Below are 17,171 nucleotides of genomic sequence, written 5' to 3'. Positions count from 1 at the left end.
TTATCTTAAAATATATAATAATAAAATTCATATTTTTTTAACGTGAAAATACAATTAAGAGAGAGAATACAATTAAAAACAAATAATTAACAATATATCATGATTTACAAATAAATTAAATAATCCGTATATTATAATTTTGTATTTAAAACAAAAAGAAAAAAAATAATTACACAGATAGAGAGAGAGAGAGAGAGAGAGAGAGAGAGAGAGAGAGAGAGAGAGATACAAATGCATGTAATTTCATACGTGTAAAAGAGTATCAAAATGTATTTGAATTGTGTGATATGTAGCAGTATATATATACAGTAATATGCATCAACGTTAATATACACGGTGTATAATAGTATAGTACTTAAATACATAGGATGTGTGTATGATGCAGAGGTGGATAAAAAGAGATAGAGAGAGGGAAAGAGACAAAGAAAGAAAAAGAAAGAAAGAGAGAGAGAAATAAGTGGTATAGCAAGTCGTGGTTGGCATGAACGATCGGGAGTCTTCAAGGTTCACTCGAACACAACTCATCGCAAACTACGGTGTGATCTTTGAAGTTTAACAGTCCTCGGTGATACGGTTTTCTTCTATTTTTTTTTTCTTTTTTTTTTAATTTTGTTTGCAATAGCTTTACCGTTCTATACAACAATAACAACAACAAAATAATTATTTTTTAAACACACACTGTGAATAAATAAGTAGAATAGAGAGAGAGAGAGATAGATAATAAAAGAAATTGTCAGAGTTAGAAGAAGAAGGCAAAAGGAATCTTAAAAAAAGAACCTTTCACTTTCGGTGCGTTTGTTCAAGACCTTCGTCAAACTAATCTCTCGAAGGTTTTCTATATATTTTTTTCTTTTTTGTTTGTTTCTAATCTTGTTTTATTTTTTTATTTTTTTTCTCGAGTAAAATCTACCAAGTGTTGTTGCTATTACCATTGGTAAAAGACATAATAACGAATTAAACGTAAATTTAGATAAAAACGAGATAAAAAAAACGTGTAACGCAAATGAAGCGAAGAAGACGTAAAGATTGTTTATCGTGTTCGTGTTTTATTTATTGTTAGATTAGAAAAGAAAAAAGAACAAAGTATTTTTTCATTTCAAGTTGTTATATACATAGGTGATATTTCGTGTGCATTCGATGTATATATATGTGTGTGTGTGTATAAGTGTATATAGAAAGGAATGAGAAAGGTATGCATTAAATTTCGTCAAAGTTCTCGTTGATCTTGACATATATATTTAATTCGTATCCCATACGAGAAAAAAAAAGGGAAATGTTTTGAAAACCAATGTTACACAACAATTATTCAAATTATACCGATATAATTTATCACTTAATTAAATTTATTTTTATATAAATATAAAAAGAAATAAGAAAAATAAAAAGATACACGAAAAATAGTTAAATATAATAGCGCATATTTGATATATAACAATATAATATAATATATATCGTAACAGTGATAATATCCAAATCTCTTCTTATTATCAAAGAAAAAAACAAAGAAAGGAAGGAAAAGAAATCACAAATGAAATCAAAAAAAAAAAGGAATAAGGGTTGAGATAATTTTAGAGTCCTGCATTGCAGAAGAATTAAGTGCCGAGGTGTAGTAGCTTCTCGTGACGGTTCTAATAAGCAAGGAAGAAATATTTCCAAGTAAAGGATCGAGCTTAAAACAAATTCACGAATTACACGCACACGTTCACATACACATATACGTATACACGTGACACTCTTACAATTAGTTCAACCACAGATACCGTACAAATACATCAACGTATAATTGTATCTGTATGTGTACTAAGCTATTTCCAATACCACACACACACATATGCAACACGTGCAACATACTTTCCTGCAAAGTAGACGAATATATAAATGCATGTATGTATGCATGTATGTGCAGTAGGATATCTCGAATAGTGAAGTCAGTTGTTAGTAGTTGTTTGACTGGATTACTGGTTGGACTCGTTTGCAGCTTGGCACACAGATTCTCGTCTCGATTCTTGTTTCGATTCTCGTTTCGATCCTCAGTCTCGAATCGACCGCAAAATCGATCGCCAACATTCACCAGGCACCATGTGTTATTCTCTTTCTCTTTCTATTAAACGAATCTAACTCGTAACTATTACTAATACTATTACTATTACTACTACTACTACTAATGCTAATGCTAATGCTACTTAGGAAGAAACTAGACTCTATTCGTTTCACACGCGATTTCGAATACGCGGTTGTTTCATGGGGGTAATAGAAAAATACGTTTTTATCATTAAAAATAATTTTCTTGGTATGCTTCTTCTTTTTTGGGTTTTTTTTCTTTTTTCATTTGAAATTAAATAAATTATTGGGATTTAATTTTGTTCTTGTTATTGTTGTATTTTTCTCAATTTATTCTAAAACAAAAATATTACAATTATTGTAGTATATTGTAATCATTAAGATTACATTTATCTTTTGTGTTTCTTTCAATTAATTCTGACACAGATATTACGATTATGGTTGTAATATAAATCATTAGTGTAGTAGTAGTATTCATTTATATATATATATTACACAATACAATAACATAATTATACCATATAACACACACATATATTATAACTTTATTTCCCAGTTTCACAATCAGGCATAAATCATTACTGTTTAATCTTGATTTTAATTTTTTTTCAATTCATTCTAAGAACAAAAAATTACGCGACGACGATAGTAATATAAATTATGAGTAGTTTTATCAATTTTTCGTTCTCCTAATTTAATATTCCTTTGTTAAAGGTTTCATTAATATTTGAGTAACGTTTGTACGTGGATACTACACGCGTAAATGTTTTTTTACGACTATGAAAAGATCACACGTGTCCGATTATTCCTGTCACTTGAACAATTTTCTTCTTTACATTTGAATTTATAAATAAAACATAAAAATAAAAACAAAATAGTGGAATAAGAAATAAAAATCTATCATCTTTTCTTTTTCTAACATCAAACACGAGAGTGGAACATAAATTTGTGATAACTGATTGAAAACAATTACATACAATAATATTATAATACAAAGTGGATGGGGGTAGTGAAGGAGGGGTAAAGGAAAGAAGAAAAAGAAAAAAAGAGTTAAAAGAAAGGATAAAGAAGAAGAAAAAAAATAATGTGCGTGCGGAAAATAAAAAAAAATTAAAGAATAACAAAAAGAAAGAAAGAGAGAGAGAGAGAGGGAAAGAAAAAAGAATCAAACAAAATAGATGGAAAAAGTTAATAATGATTGTTCGTGGGTGTAACAATGAACAACCACACCACAGAACATGTGTTTCGTATTCTAGAAGACAATAGAAGAAGTTCTGGGCGCATAAACGAACGTACCTGATGCTGATGCTGTTGTTGCTGTTACAAGTGACCGAGTGTACTAAACTCTTTCGAAAGTATAGTTCTTAAAGGAAACGAGCTATTTCGAAATTTGATTGTTGTCATCTGTCTCGTTAAAATCGACCTCGTGGAACGAGGAGGAGGCTTTCAAACAAAGTTTCTGTGTTCATTTTCAAAAGATATTTATGTGTATATATATATATATATATATATATATATATACTTATTTGTGTATGTGTATTACGTTTGTGATCTATCTATCTTTCTCTCTATTCCTTTTTGTTCTTTTTATTTAATGACAAATTGTAATATAAGTGTTTGAAAGAAGGAGAGAGAGAGTAAAAAAAGAATAATAGAACATTATCTACGAGAAGAAAATTTAATTGCAAAGAAAAATTATCGATAGACATTGTGGTAGACACACAAACGGGTCGTTGACATCAAAGACATCGTGACATGTGTTAAGAATGAACCACGATCCTGTGATCTGTCAGCAATATTTTTATTGTAGTCAACGTAGACATCGAATCAGGTATAGTTCATTCAATGATTTCTTTTTTTTTTCTCTTCATCTCGTTTACATTCCTTTTCCAACATCTATTTCTATCTAGATTTATCAATATTTTTCGGTTTTCTTTTCTTTTTTTCTAAGGAGATTACTAACCTTCTTTTTTTGATTTATTAAATTGCCTCAATTTTTTTAATTAAAAAATAAAACGTATATAAAAGCGTTGAGAGAGAATTGTTGATTTAAAAATTGAAATATTATTTGAAGTGCAAAGGGTTGATAACAAAACCATATTATACTTATTCCTAAAACCATATATTTTAATATAGAATCAGATTTTAATCAATTGGATGGGAATAGCCAACGAAATATATTTTTTTTTTTATTCATAAACGAATAATGTAAATTCGATGCGTTTTGAATATGCTTTTAATATGATTCGCAAATTTTTTAAAGAGATTTAGTATTTCAGAAATGATCCAAAACACAACTGTGCTAACATACATTATCTGTTTGTAGTATAATATAAATTATCAAAGTATATTTTGCCCCCAAAAAAAAAAAACAACAACAAATATTTGACGTGAGTATATAGTTAGGATTTGAACTGTCTTCCTTAATTTTCGGATATAGGACTAATTTCGATGTTTAAACATTTGTACATTTGTTATTTTCTGTTTTGCATTAATCAAGACCTGTACTAATAAAAGCAATACGGTATGATCACTTTAATTATGAGAATATTACTACTGCATTTAATATGTTTTGATTATAATTATTATAAATATTGGATCTCAGGTATAATTTATTATTATTATTTTTATTATAATTTAACGAGCACGTGCCTTCTCGTCTTCGGTATACTCTGAAATTTTTATTTTCACGTCAATTGATATTTTTTTTTCAAGAGAGAGAGAGAGAAAAGGTTAAACGATGATTGTCTATGTCACTTTGATATGATTTATAATTTTGTTTTTTTTTTTTTAAATATTTTTAAAGTCTCGTATATCGAATATCGATAGTCGCATAATTGATAATGCATTTATCAATCGAAATGTTTTACCGATTTTTATGAATTATTCAATAAATACAATTCATATAAAAAAAAAAAAAGAAAAAATAAAGGAGAAGAAAACGCGATTGCGTAAAGCAAATATATTATTGTTTAACAATAATGACAATAAATTATCGATGGAAAAGTCGGATCAAATGGTAGCCGTTTTATTGTCCGTTTAAATTAATTTTCAAATGCTAAAAGTAAATTAGCTTTTGAAATGATTTTAATAAATAATATGGTATTATTTATATTTATATATTATATATTTAAAGCAACAGCTGTGGTTAATGATGCCATGGGTTTTATAAAATGCAACGAACTATAAAAAAGAAGAAGAAGAAGAATAATTGTTTCCTTTCGATTTATAAACTCAAATGATTACATAAAAACGAATCCTGAATAATTCACCTGTTTAATTAAAAATTCATTTGACGTAGTTGATGAAAATCAAAAGAATTTTCCTCCGTAATTCAATTAATCATCACTTATTTTCAATATCTGGCGTCGGGTAAATTGTTATTTTCGTATTTTAATAAAAATATAAAACATGTTTTTTTTCCTTCATATTTTATATTCAAATGATATCAAATTCCTTATGTACTCGATGTTTAGTTATTTACCATAATTCCTGGCGTGTCAATTTCATTCAATTTTCGTTCATTTCATTGACATTTTGAATCTCATCAATCAAACGGAATAAAATAAATCTTTGATATTCAAATTTTCAGAATAAAAAATACTCGATTCAATGTTATATTTTTTACACGGACGTAAATATTGACAAATTTAATTAATATTATCAGAATTATGCGATCGTAAATTTACTTATCGGTAAAATACGAAGAAACTTTTTCCACGAGCTTTTTCCTCGAACAAATATTTAAAACAAATTTAAAGAAATAAGTGTATATGTTTGAAAAAGAATATTTTTTAAATTACTCTCTATGATAAATAATAAAATAATTCAAATAAAATACTAGTAATAATAATAAAATATTGTATGACAATGTGTCTTGTTTATACGATCTTGAAATTATTTATCGGTAAAATACGAAGGAACTTTTGATCCTAGTTAACAATATGAGCTATCTCTTGCAAGTTGTTACAGAGAAATCCGTATAAGGTATTCACGAATTCGGATCAAGGTTACCGGATCTCATGGTTGGAAAACGTGATTGTAAAATGAACGTCTCTATCTATTGATTCTTTTAGAATTTAGAAAGGTCTTCGCGAGATCAATTTAATTTTCCCATTATCGACAATTATTGTTATTTTTTTTTTTAAATTGTTTCATATTCACATCTCTGCATGATTCATATTTTTTCTATTACGAAAAATGAAATAACTTGCAAGTAATATTGGCAAATATTTGTTTAACCAAAATCAAACCTGCTTTTAATTATTATTATTATTATTTATTGTAGACCAATTTTCGAGTAAATATACACATATATATTAATTAATTGTTGTAAGTGCATTAACAAATTATTTTTTACTAATATTTAAATTATAATATTTGAAAAAACAATTTTATTTTTTAATTACAAAAATAATCTGTATTATAAGTGGAATGTTTTTTTTTAAATAACTGTGATTTGTTTTTGAACACAGAATGAAGATTAATTATATCAATATTTAAACTCTAGCTACTCGAAATAATACCGGTAGAGAGAAGAAGACTTAGTATTGTTCGAATGCATAAGTCCGCGACTATGTTTCCGGATGAAATCTCTTCGTAATGAATGCATCATCGATGAGGGAACACAGTGTTGAGTTTAACTTATTCGAGACTGGCATATACGTAACGATTATTTGCTTCTACTTTACATTATTCTAATGTTAGAAGAATTCTGAAAATGTCAGAGATATTTTAAACTACGTTTATGTTTGATTGTATTGGGTATACCTTTCATTACATTCTAATTTTTAACGCATACGCAATGAACATTTCATTTGATTTGATTTACTCGTGTTAGAAAAAATTTGTACATTTAATTTAGAATTATTTGTCATAATAAAAATCTACAAGGAATCTATTATATATTATTTTCCTATTTTATTTTCATTTGATTTATTAAAACAAAATTATCGAAGACAATGTTCTATCGATTAATAAAAATAACATAATTCTACCATGAAATCGGTCAACGATATATTTATCAATTGTTTATAAATTTATTGTTCGCGAGAGATTGTGTTTAGAAATTTTGAAAATCGAGATGCAAATTTTGAAACGAATATTTTCATTGAAGTCATTTATTTCGTTAATTGGATACTTTGGTATGATACTCGAAGCAGATAAATGACGATAGAAATAAATAGTATAACATTATCGTATTACAATGATGCGGAAAGAATGATATGTCATCGTTGAACAATTTTTTTTTTTTTTTTGAATTGTTCTGTGTTATTAGAATTTCCGTTTTTATTGTCAGTCGCGTATAGAATATTATTATTATTATTATTATTATTATTGAAAATAGAAAATATTTTGCGGGAATTCGATATAATATAAATGTAATATTAAAATATCTTAGATATTTTTTTATTATTTTGTTTAGATAATAAATTTTTTTAACGCGAGAAATGATATATTTTTCATGCAAATATATTGCAACAACGATTTCGATAATGAAATTATTAAAGCTGTTTCTGATAATATATACCTGGTGTAAAAATTTATTTTTCTCTATTTCAAAACGTATAATTTTCAATAATAATTATTGTAATATTAAATAAGTGATAAAATCAAAAGTTATTGCCTATTTTTCACTCACTCAAATGTCATAATTACTGACATACACAGACACACACACACATATGTCTAATCAAAAGTGGATATGATTCAATGATACACGCAAGGAGTGAAAGAGAGATAGAGATAGACGAGTTAATTGCATCACGCAAGCGAAAGTAATAAACGTTTCTATCTAATATCTGCTTATTTCAACGTGACATTTCAAGAAAACTATCATTTTTCTTTTTTTCTTCAAGAATAAATATTGGCAGATCCGATTAATACAATCAGATTTATACAAATCCTAAAGTTATATATCGGTAAAATACGAAGAAACTTTTTTCAACTCAATTCAATACAACACATTAACGTTAATCTTAACAAAAAAAAAACACAAAAAAAAAATAGAAAAATTATTATTCTAACAGCATATAAACATAAATACACATATAAACTTTTGATCTCGTGTATTTTGTATTTATAAGATTTGACGCGAGAAACACGTGATTAAATTAACGAACAGTCACGTGATCGGCCTACAAAGCATAGATCAATGATCTATTCTCCTTTTGCGTTCATTAAAAAACTGATTATTATTATTATTATTATACTAATAATTATTATTTCAATTCTCGCGTTAGTTCTTCAGAATCGAATTTAATTCTTCGCAGTTTATTGTATCATTTTTCTTCCCACCCCCTCTCTTTTTTGTTTTAACTTATTCCGTTTCTTTTTCTTTTTTTTCCCCCGTTTTTGTTCGTTTGCAAATTGTTATTTTTCTCTTGAACATTCGTCACAAATATTATCATTGAGCATAAATGAATAATTCAACGATCATCGTCGGAAACGTCACGTTTAGATAGTCGACTCGGCTCGTGTAATACGCAGACCACGAAGACTGAATTTCCGTGTTTCCCATGCAAAACAAGGTCGGTTAATGCTTTAAGGTGGAACCGAGATACTCTAAGAGAACTTAGATTACTTCTATCTTCTTTCTATTTCTTCCTTTTTTTTTTTTTTTTTATTTCTTTAGTTATTTCTTCTCATTCTATTTTACCTTTCTATTCCTTGCCATAACGGTATAATGATCTTCCATGTTATATAGTATATTACTATTATGCACCACGAACATCCTAGGTGTGTCTTTTACAAATCAGACTAACCAATCAGAATAATTAAACATTCAATCATTTTCTTTTTTGAGTATAATAATATATCAGCTGTCGCTTTGTTGTTGTCATTCATCTAAATAATCAATTTTTCTTTTTGTTTTTTGTTGAATCATTTAATTTGACTCTTTTTTTCTTCCTTTGATTAATTCCAGGACATGCGAAAGACAGAGGGGCATTGACAGGGACGCTGACAGAGGTGAAGATGACGATGAAGATGAGAATCCATTGGGCAGGTGGCCACATGAACTTAGTCCAGCATTGGCTTGTCTTGGTTGTACGCTTGGTCTATTCAATATCAGTAGATTCGCCATTCTTAGTATACAATTTGGAGGTAAATCAAATTATAATAATCAAAATATATTCAATGAAATTTAAACATCTTCTTTGAATACTTAAAATCACTTTGAAAACAATTCTTCCATTAACACAATTTTCTAATCACAAGGATCAACAATTTAAATTGTAACTTTTCAAAAATAAATCCTAAAGAATTATCTTCTATTTTTCATTATTTATCAATATTTATTTTCCATAAATTACTTTGTACATTTCGTAATAACACAAGCGTGTTAATTTAAAACTGTGATTTGAATATAGAATTAGAGATGAATAAAGATGATTTAAGATTAATCATATGACCTAAATAACTGATTGAGATTATTTTCTAATTGTTCAATGATAAAATATGATACAAGTAAATCACATGACTCGAATAATAAGATTATTATTTTCCAATTGTTTGATGATAAAAGATGATTAAAGTAAATCATACGTATGACCCAAATAACTTGAACAAATTATTTTCCAATTGTTCAAAAGCTGCCAATAAACGAAGGGTATCATAAATAAGATCCTTGTCGATTGAGGAAAAAAAAAATAATAATAGTACCTCAGAGATAATTACAGGTCTCTCTCTCTCTTTTTGTAATTGACTATACATCAGTAAATTACCTCCCGCAGCGAGGTGGTGGTGGTGTTGGCTACATTTCATTCCTGTTAAGAAATATTTTCTCTTTGAAAGTGTTTATCGATTTTCGTTGATGATAATGATCATCGTTCGTGTCTTCCTTCTTCGACAAAACCCCATTGTCATTATCGATTAATATACGTATTTCTACCTGTGTAATAGTTCATTTTGTTATTATTGCAGCCAACTTTATAGTACAGTTCCTGATATTATCCTTGGTACTTGGAATACCATTATTGACGCTTCAAGTATGTCTCGGTCAAAGATTATCAGCCGGATCGGTCGACATGTGGAAAATTTCACCTCTATTTCAAGGAGTTGGTATAGCTTTATTAACAGCACAAGCGTTTATTGGAATTTACAGTATAGTGGGTGTATCTTGGATGTTCGTATACTTCAGGTGAGTCAACAGTTTATTAACAATTCTTTTTAAAGGGAGATCACAAAGTTCATCGAGATTGATTTTTAATAACGGAATCGTGATTACTTTTCTAGGGATTCGTTTATCACGAAGCAAGATAGGTATCGTTGGGCAGAACCGTTTCTCTTATATCGAGAAGACAGTAAACCTACGCACAATAGTAGTAATACGTATAAATTATACGAAACTGTACCGGATTATTTCAGTGGTGCTGTTTTACAAAGGCACCATTTGAACGAGTCCGATCCTGGAGTTGTTACATTGAAATTTCAAGTGGCATTTAATTTAGCTGTCGTATGGATGATCGTATTTGTGTCCTTAAGTAAAGGTACGTGTTTCTTAAAATATATAAGAAATTTATTCTTCAAATTGTTAACAAATGTTTATCAATGTTTTCATCTAATTTTAGGTTTAAGATCATATGGAAAGGTGGTCTACGTTTTTACATTAGTTCCTATTTGTGGTATTTTAATTCTTTGTACTAAATTATTGGGACTAACACCACCTGGTTCAATTAGTCAGCTGTTTCCTGGCACCGTTTGGAATGAATTTTTCATTAACGGTAAATCATGGGTGGCCGCTTCCACCGAGGTTTTCCTTACCTGGGGTTTACTTGGAGCAGCTGCCATGCAGGTAAATTATAATCGTTGTTGATACATTTGAAATAAAGATTCTAAATGAATTTCACTCGTTAATTATCGACGAATATCGTTATTTTAGATAGCCGCTCATAACAAGCATAAACATCTTTTACAAAGGGACACCAGTTTGGTCGTGGTTTTGACTTTTGTTGTTTTACTTCTTGTTGCCTTTTTGGCCAATACCTGTGTACAAATTCTCAAACTTCATGGATACATTTATACGACTAGTTCATTTGGTAAGGAATACTTCTAGACATTTTTATTAATAAATTGGTTCTTCAAATGAATTTATAAGTTAATTATTGATATTTTTGATTTAGAGAGAATATCAGGATACACGTTCATGCGATTGGTCAATCAACCAGCAACATCCTTGTACACGAGTACACCAGAAAGATTTATGTCACACGCATCCTTTCTGGTTGGTCAACGAATTAGTAAACCTGGTGTTGATGTTTCTACCGAGTCTGGTTATCAAGTGTTGAGATTTTCAACTGAATTAGTACCTGCCACTCTAGCTTTGCTAGGGACCGAGCAAGTCTCACCATTCTGGGCTGTATTATTCTACTTCGTTTTAATTTTATTTGGAATAGCTCAACAGGTGGTTAAACAATTCTCATACGCGTGGCCTATACAATTAATAAGAGTCCTTTTTCATATTATTATTTTCATTTTTGGTGTTGTAGCTCGCAATATGGCACTGTGTGATAACTGGTATAATGGCTATCAACACGAAGATGATGAAATTGTGGGAGACTACTATAACTTTTTTTAGCTGTGCCTGTGCTTACATTTTGGGTTTACCAATGGCTACAGAGGTACGTTAACACTTGACGATATATTGATTAAATCGTTTATCTTATAAGAAGGAAATTGGATAAGACATGCTGGTTCGTTGAATTAAAGATAAGGTTTCATTTTTGTACCTTTTACTCATCGCGGTGATGACACATAAATCACTCGTAAATCGTATGACTTAACGAGGACTGTATCGAGGAATGAATTACACATCTAGCAGACATACACAGATGCATATGCGTACACGTATATATATATAACGTGCTTAAGCGCGTTATCAAGTTAAAATTGTAAGTGTTTAAGCTTCATGCATCGTTGGTTAATACTGTTAAAACACTTTCCATGGCATCTTTATCAGGCCGTATCAGTGGATCTTTCGTTTACTCAGATAGTTTTTATCAGTTCCTTGCTTGCGTGTTCCATTTCTCAGTGTGATCTGTTATTAACACTTGGTGAATAGTATTAGGAGAACGGTGGTTGTTATAAAAACTTGATAGAATGAATAATAACAATGCGCATAATGTGGTACGTCGTAGCGTGCCGTGTTATTTTTGTAACGAATTTTTGGAAGAAAGATATTTGTCGGAACACGTTAAACATTGTGGTGCTGTTTTAGAGGAATGTCCACATAAATGTGGGGTCTACGTGCCAAGAAGGAACATGCAGATACACGATAGATCGTGTTTGAAGAAAATATCAAAGAGAAACAACAGCGAGATCAAAGTAGATCCGAATGATTCTATGTGGAAAGAAAAGGTATTGTCTATATTGACTTTGTTACGTGGTTCAATAGACGAAGCGGAAAGGGAACGTAAACGTTTGAACGAGACGATGATCAATAATTTTACTCTATTACATCGCAAACAAGAAATACTGGACATGATGCGATTGAATACGATCGAATCGTTAGAGGAAACTCGTAAAAATAGTTCAACGTTGGATCAAAGGTTGAACGTTCTTGAATTGGGTTGCGATAGTATGGAACAACGTACTTGCATCAGCTTTCAAAAGATCTCGGAACAATTGCAATTATTGCAGAAAGGTTTGAACGAGGAACAAAATAAGCAGGACAAATTGTTCGACGATTGGATTAAAGATTTGAGCGAGTTGAAAACGTTTGTTGCTAAAGAAAGTATACTTGTCAGTGGTATATGGCAAGAACAATTAAAGAGAATTCACGATCTGAAATTAGAATTAGAGATGAGGTGTAAGGATTCGAAAGATTTGGTAAATAAGTATGAAGAACTTCAAGAGAAAATTGATTCCATTGGGAAGGAAACTCGTGAACTTGTTCGTACAACTAACGAACAACGAAAGGATATAAAAGCGTTGAGATTTCAAGCTAAAGAAAATTTGATTTACGTCGAAGAACTTGTAAGAGATAGTTCGAAGGTTGTAACTTTGGAAAATGATGATAACAGTGAATGTAAGTGTTGCTTAAGAGAACTCGGACCATTTTCGACGAACGGTCGTCTCATATGGCGAATCGAGAGATACAAAGAAAAAATAAACATTGCCAAGGAAGACGATAGTCCGATTTATAGTCCAATATTCTTGAACAAGGATTACGGATATACCCTTAGAATGGAATTGTTTCTTAACGGTCTGGGTCAATGGAAAGATCGTCACGTTATTGGATGCCTTAAAGTAGAAAACGGGAAGTGGGATCCACTGTTAGATTGGCCTTGTATTTTACGAGCGACAGTAATATTGAAGGATCAAGAAAATCCTGCTAACGATTTGCGAAAAATTGTTAAAAGTGTTAGACGCGAGAACAGTGATACGGAAAAGCCTGATAAAGAGTCTGGGTTGTATATGTTCATTCCTCACACCACTTTGGCTAGAAATTCAGGATATACCAAGAACGATGTTATGTTTTTAGAAATTCAAGTGAAGGATATAAAAAAGAGCGACTCCATGCCGTCCTTAGTTACATAAATCGTTGCTAATGAACAAAAAAAATAAAATAAAATAAAGAAGGAACCAAAAATATATATATATATTATATATAGTCCACAGTTTAATAATTATGAAAATAATTGTCCATTGTATAATCCTACTGACACTGTTATATTTGTATCAACCTTTTCCTTCTATTATACAGTTGGGCATTTACGTAGTGTATTATCTGGATTATACGGTTGGTGGTGCATGGTGGATAATGGTTCTATACTTGGTACAAGTCGGTGCTGTCTTCGCTGTAAGAGGACGACCACACAGTGGAGAAGCTGTAGTTGCTGAATTGTTTCCACCAACGGGACGATGTCTCAGACATTGGGCTGGCCCACTTCTGTCCTTCACGTGGAACGTTATACTACCAGTGACTTTAATGGTTCGTTAGTGAGATTGTATATTTAATTATTTACATTTGATTATGAAACGCGCGTGGACTATAATTAAATGTGTTATTTAAAGAAGATCAAAGCAGTCGAGTTGTTTTGTAATTTAATTAATTGTCTGTTTATTATGTAACAGGTACTAAGTATTACCGTGTTCAAAAATAACGGATTTCGAGAGCTCTATTCCTACCGTCGAACGAGCCGAGATTATTGGGCTGTGTGGGCGAGACAATTGGGAGCAGCGATTCAATTAATTCCAATATTAACGATTCCAGCTGTGGCAATAATCCAAACTTGTCGATATTTAAATAACGGTCCACCTGATATATTTGACGTAAGTGTAATATCATTATACTATTAGTTTGTATTTCATTTATCTCTTATAAAGCGAACAAATGATTTCTCTGTTACTGCTAACAACTTAGAACGAACAAGTGGAAGTTAGTGTAAATCACTGCGAACAGTGTAACGGCGTAAGTTTTTATAGAATTGAGATGTAACAATAAATGTTATTAAAAACAAAAACAAAGAAAAATAATAATAATATTGATTTTTAAATAACAATTAAAATCGAAAATAATTTGTTTTTGCAGAGAATTCAACTACTATATCGTCCGGCACTAGAAACCGATGATCCAGCGGATGCTCAAACGCAAATTGGCAGTAACGATACCAGCACCAGTATTCATGGGAATGGTATATTACCTACTACAACAGATGTACCGTTCGAAGATCCACCACCGAAATATACACCACCACCCAGTTATACGACAGCAACTGGGGCTAGGATAGCAAAAATGTTGCGTCAAAGTTTTCGAAGAAGCGTGAGACGTATCGCTAACGTTTTAGGAGAAAGTAGTGCGCCAAGGCAAAGGCCAGCATTGCAACCACCGCCGCCAGATTATGCTACAGTTTTAGTCGAAATGAATCAGAATACTCGTGGTCGTGGAGTAGACGTCTCAATAAACATGAACAACGAGTCTAGACCAGACGTGGTGGTAGCAACGACTAACGTTAGAAGAAGTACTCGCAATGAAAGATCCGCTACTGTAGTTGGTATCGGTGATAGGCACAGACCAAACACCATTGACAGAATGACTAGGATCAATTCTTTAGATGGTAGCAATAGAAGAGTCACCGTAGAACGTACGCATTCTACTTTGGAAAGAGGAACTCGTAGCAGAGGATGTAGTAATAATTTCACCAACAGCAATATTATTTCCTCTGCTGCTGCTGCTGCTGGTAGCACGAATCTCACAGCAGCCGACGTGGCTAATCTTTTGCGGAGTAGTATCAGAAGGGGGACAACTAGAACACAACAGTCCCTACGTAGAAGCTTCTGTCACGACGAACCGACCGCGGCGGTGTCCGTTCAGAATCTAGTCGAGGCCGCTGCGCCAATCGGTCAAGACTCCTTGGTCCTTCCGAAGGACGTCTCTCTAGTCCCCAACGAACACGTCGACGATGATCGCGATGACAAGAAGACTGCGGACGAAATGGACAATTCCATTTCTGTGATATAGACTTCGTGTATATCCCTCCTCCTCCTCCTCCTCCTCCTCCTCCTCCTCCATTTTAAATACCCTCCACTTCACATTATCCTTCCTCATTTATTAAAGCTTGCTACAATACTCCTTTCTCGATATCATTCACATCACAACGACCGTCTTTTGAATAGTTTTTTTTCGGCTAAACAATTTGTTGGCTACTTTTACATGTAAATTAGTCCACGTTTTGCTGTATCTTTTTCTTTCGAATTAGAATATTTTTAATACTGTATTTATTATCTATTTCTCCTTTCAAACTATTCTTCTGTCCTATTGTCTCGCGTCTTATCTAAATACTTCACATTCTTATTCCTACACAGTTATACGTTGGACGACCATTAGGAGAAAACAAATCGTATGTGACCTAATCGTTAAAATAGTTATTTTTGTTTATTCGCTCACGAATATTGTAAATGTGTGTTCAAAATGTCATTTAATTTAGCGGATTACTGCCTAGCTCTTCGACGTAAAGATTATTCTTGTCTTTATTTCCATGAGCAAATAAAAAGAATTAAAAAAAAAATAACAAATAAAATATAAATCATATTTTTTTTTCGGCCTGTAATAGTAATACTCTCGCATTCTTTGATGCAATAACAACAAAAACAACAGCATAACAACAACAACAACAAGGAAAATATATAAATTAGAAGTGTAATTAATTTTTTCCACGATTGTAACTTTTAGCTGGGATCTCTTTTGTTTCTTTTTTTTTTTTTACTAATTGGCAATTTCGAATAAGCCACGTACAAATAATATTATCATCTTGTAATATTATAATCTTTTTTATTTTGTCTTTTTATCTTTTTTTCTGGAGAGAAATTCATTACTGTAAATATTTATAGCAATTTTATGAATTTAATTTAGAATGTGGGCCGACCGACTCCTTATTAAATATATTTTCTAAAGTCTATATATATATATTTGAATGTACGAGTGTATAGTCCGTCCAACTTTTTCATATATATATTTTTAATATATATAATTCCTCTTTAAAGAGTCTCCGTTAAAAGATAACAATTTGAAACTTCGATTCGATGAGATACACGTCGTAATGAAAATTAATATACATTTTACGTTTTGAAGTAGAGATTTTCTTAGATAAAAAAAAAAAAAAAAGAAAAAGGAAAAAAAGAAAAAAAAAATTTGTGTAGAATTTGGCATAACTAAGTACAATGGGTGATCGGATAAAGAACATCAACAAAATACGACGTAAGCTGCTCGAATTTTTCGTTCACCGATCATCGAACAAAAAAAAAAAGAAAAAAGAAAATATAAATCTTATATATAGGGTCGTTTTTTCTCAGTGTTTGTTCAGTAAGGTGTCCGAATCTTTTTCGAAAAAGATTCCATTGTCCAATTTGTTCGCAGTCCGAATTATTCGTTAACCGATCATCTACTGTATATAAAAACTCCTCTTCTTTTTTAGCTGTGTAATATATTATTATATTATAAATAATCGATCAGCTTTCTCTCTCTCTCTCTCGTTAAAATAAATGTAACTGCTATACCTGACATAATGGACCATAATAAAGTTTTTATGTTCTTTTATAATTTTTTTCTAGTTTCTGTGCGAACGGGTGTAGCGTGCATGTGGCGTGTGTACGTATATTTGTTGGTTTGT

At 30.8% G+C, this 17,171-nt stretch overlaps 2 protein-coding genes across 3 annotated transcripts in view; both read left to right on the top strand.

Moving 5' to 3' along the window:
• LOC106791774 overlaps positions 1-16,055 on the top strand; it is a 43,752-nt gene extending 27,697 nt beyond the window's left edge. The window contains exons 4-14 of one of the 2 annotated variants that reach the window (XM_014757678.1): positions 8,987-9,165; positions 9,985-10,201; positions 10,297-10,550; positions 10,632-10,855; positions 10,943-11,099; positions 11,184-11,464; positions 11,550-11,681; positions 13,766-13,993; positions 14,137-14,334; positions 14,426-14,473; positions 14,594-16,055. In XM_014757678.1, coding sequence (XP_014613164.1) covers positions 8,987-9,165; positions 9,985-10,201; positions 10,297-10,550; positions 10,632-10,855; positions 10,943-11,099; positions 11,184-11,464; positions 11,550-11,681; positions 13,766-13,993; positions 14,137-14,334; positions 14,426-14,473; positions 14,594-15,523 — 2,848 coding nt within the window. In that variant the 3' untranslated portion in view covers positions 15,524-16,055. The remainder of the gene's footprint in view (positions 1-8,986; positions 9,166-9,984; positions 10,202-10,296; positions 10,551-10,631; positions 10,856-10,942; positions 11,100-11,183; positions 11,465-11,549; positions 11,682-13,765; positions 13,994-14,136; positions 14,335-14,425; positions 14,474-14,593) is intronic. The other variant, XM_014757680.1, reaches the window with a different exon arrangement.
• Positions 11,957-13,675, top strand: LOC106791776 (TNF receptor-associated factor 5). Its single transcript, XM_014757684.1, has one exon. The coding sequence runs from the start codon at positions 12,160-12,162 to the stop codon at positions 13,597-13,599; it is 1,440 nt and encodes a 479-aa protein (XP_014613170.1). The 5' UTR covers positions 11,957-12,159; the 3' UTR covers positions 13,600-13,675.
• Positions 16,056-17,171: the final 1,116 nt, after the last annotated feature.

Source organism: Polistes canadensis, unplaced genomic scaffold (assembly GCF_001313835.1).
Source record: "Polistes canadensis isolate GaletaPanama2010 unplaced genomic scaffold, ASM131383v1 scaffold_342, whole genome shotgun sequence".
NCBI classification, from domain to species: Eukaryota; Metazoa; Arthropoda; class Insecta; order Hymenoptera; family Vespidae; genus Polistes; species Polistes canadensis.
This window is presented reverse-complemented; position numbering and strand designations above follow the sequence as displayed.

Bases quoted from the DNA above. Each gene is read 5' to 3' on its own strand.
- LOC106791776 (XM_014757684.1), top strand. From the start codon at position 12,160: ATGAATAATAACAATGCGCATAATGTGGTACGTCGTAGCGTGCCGTGT.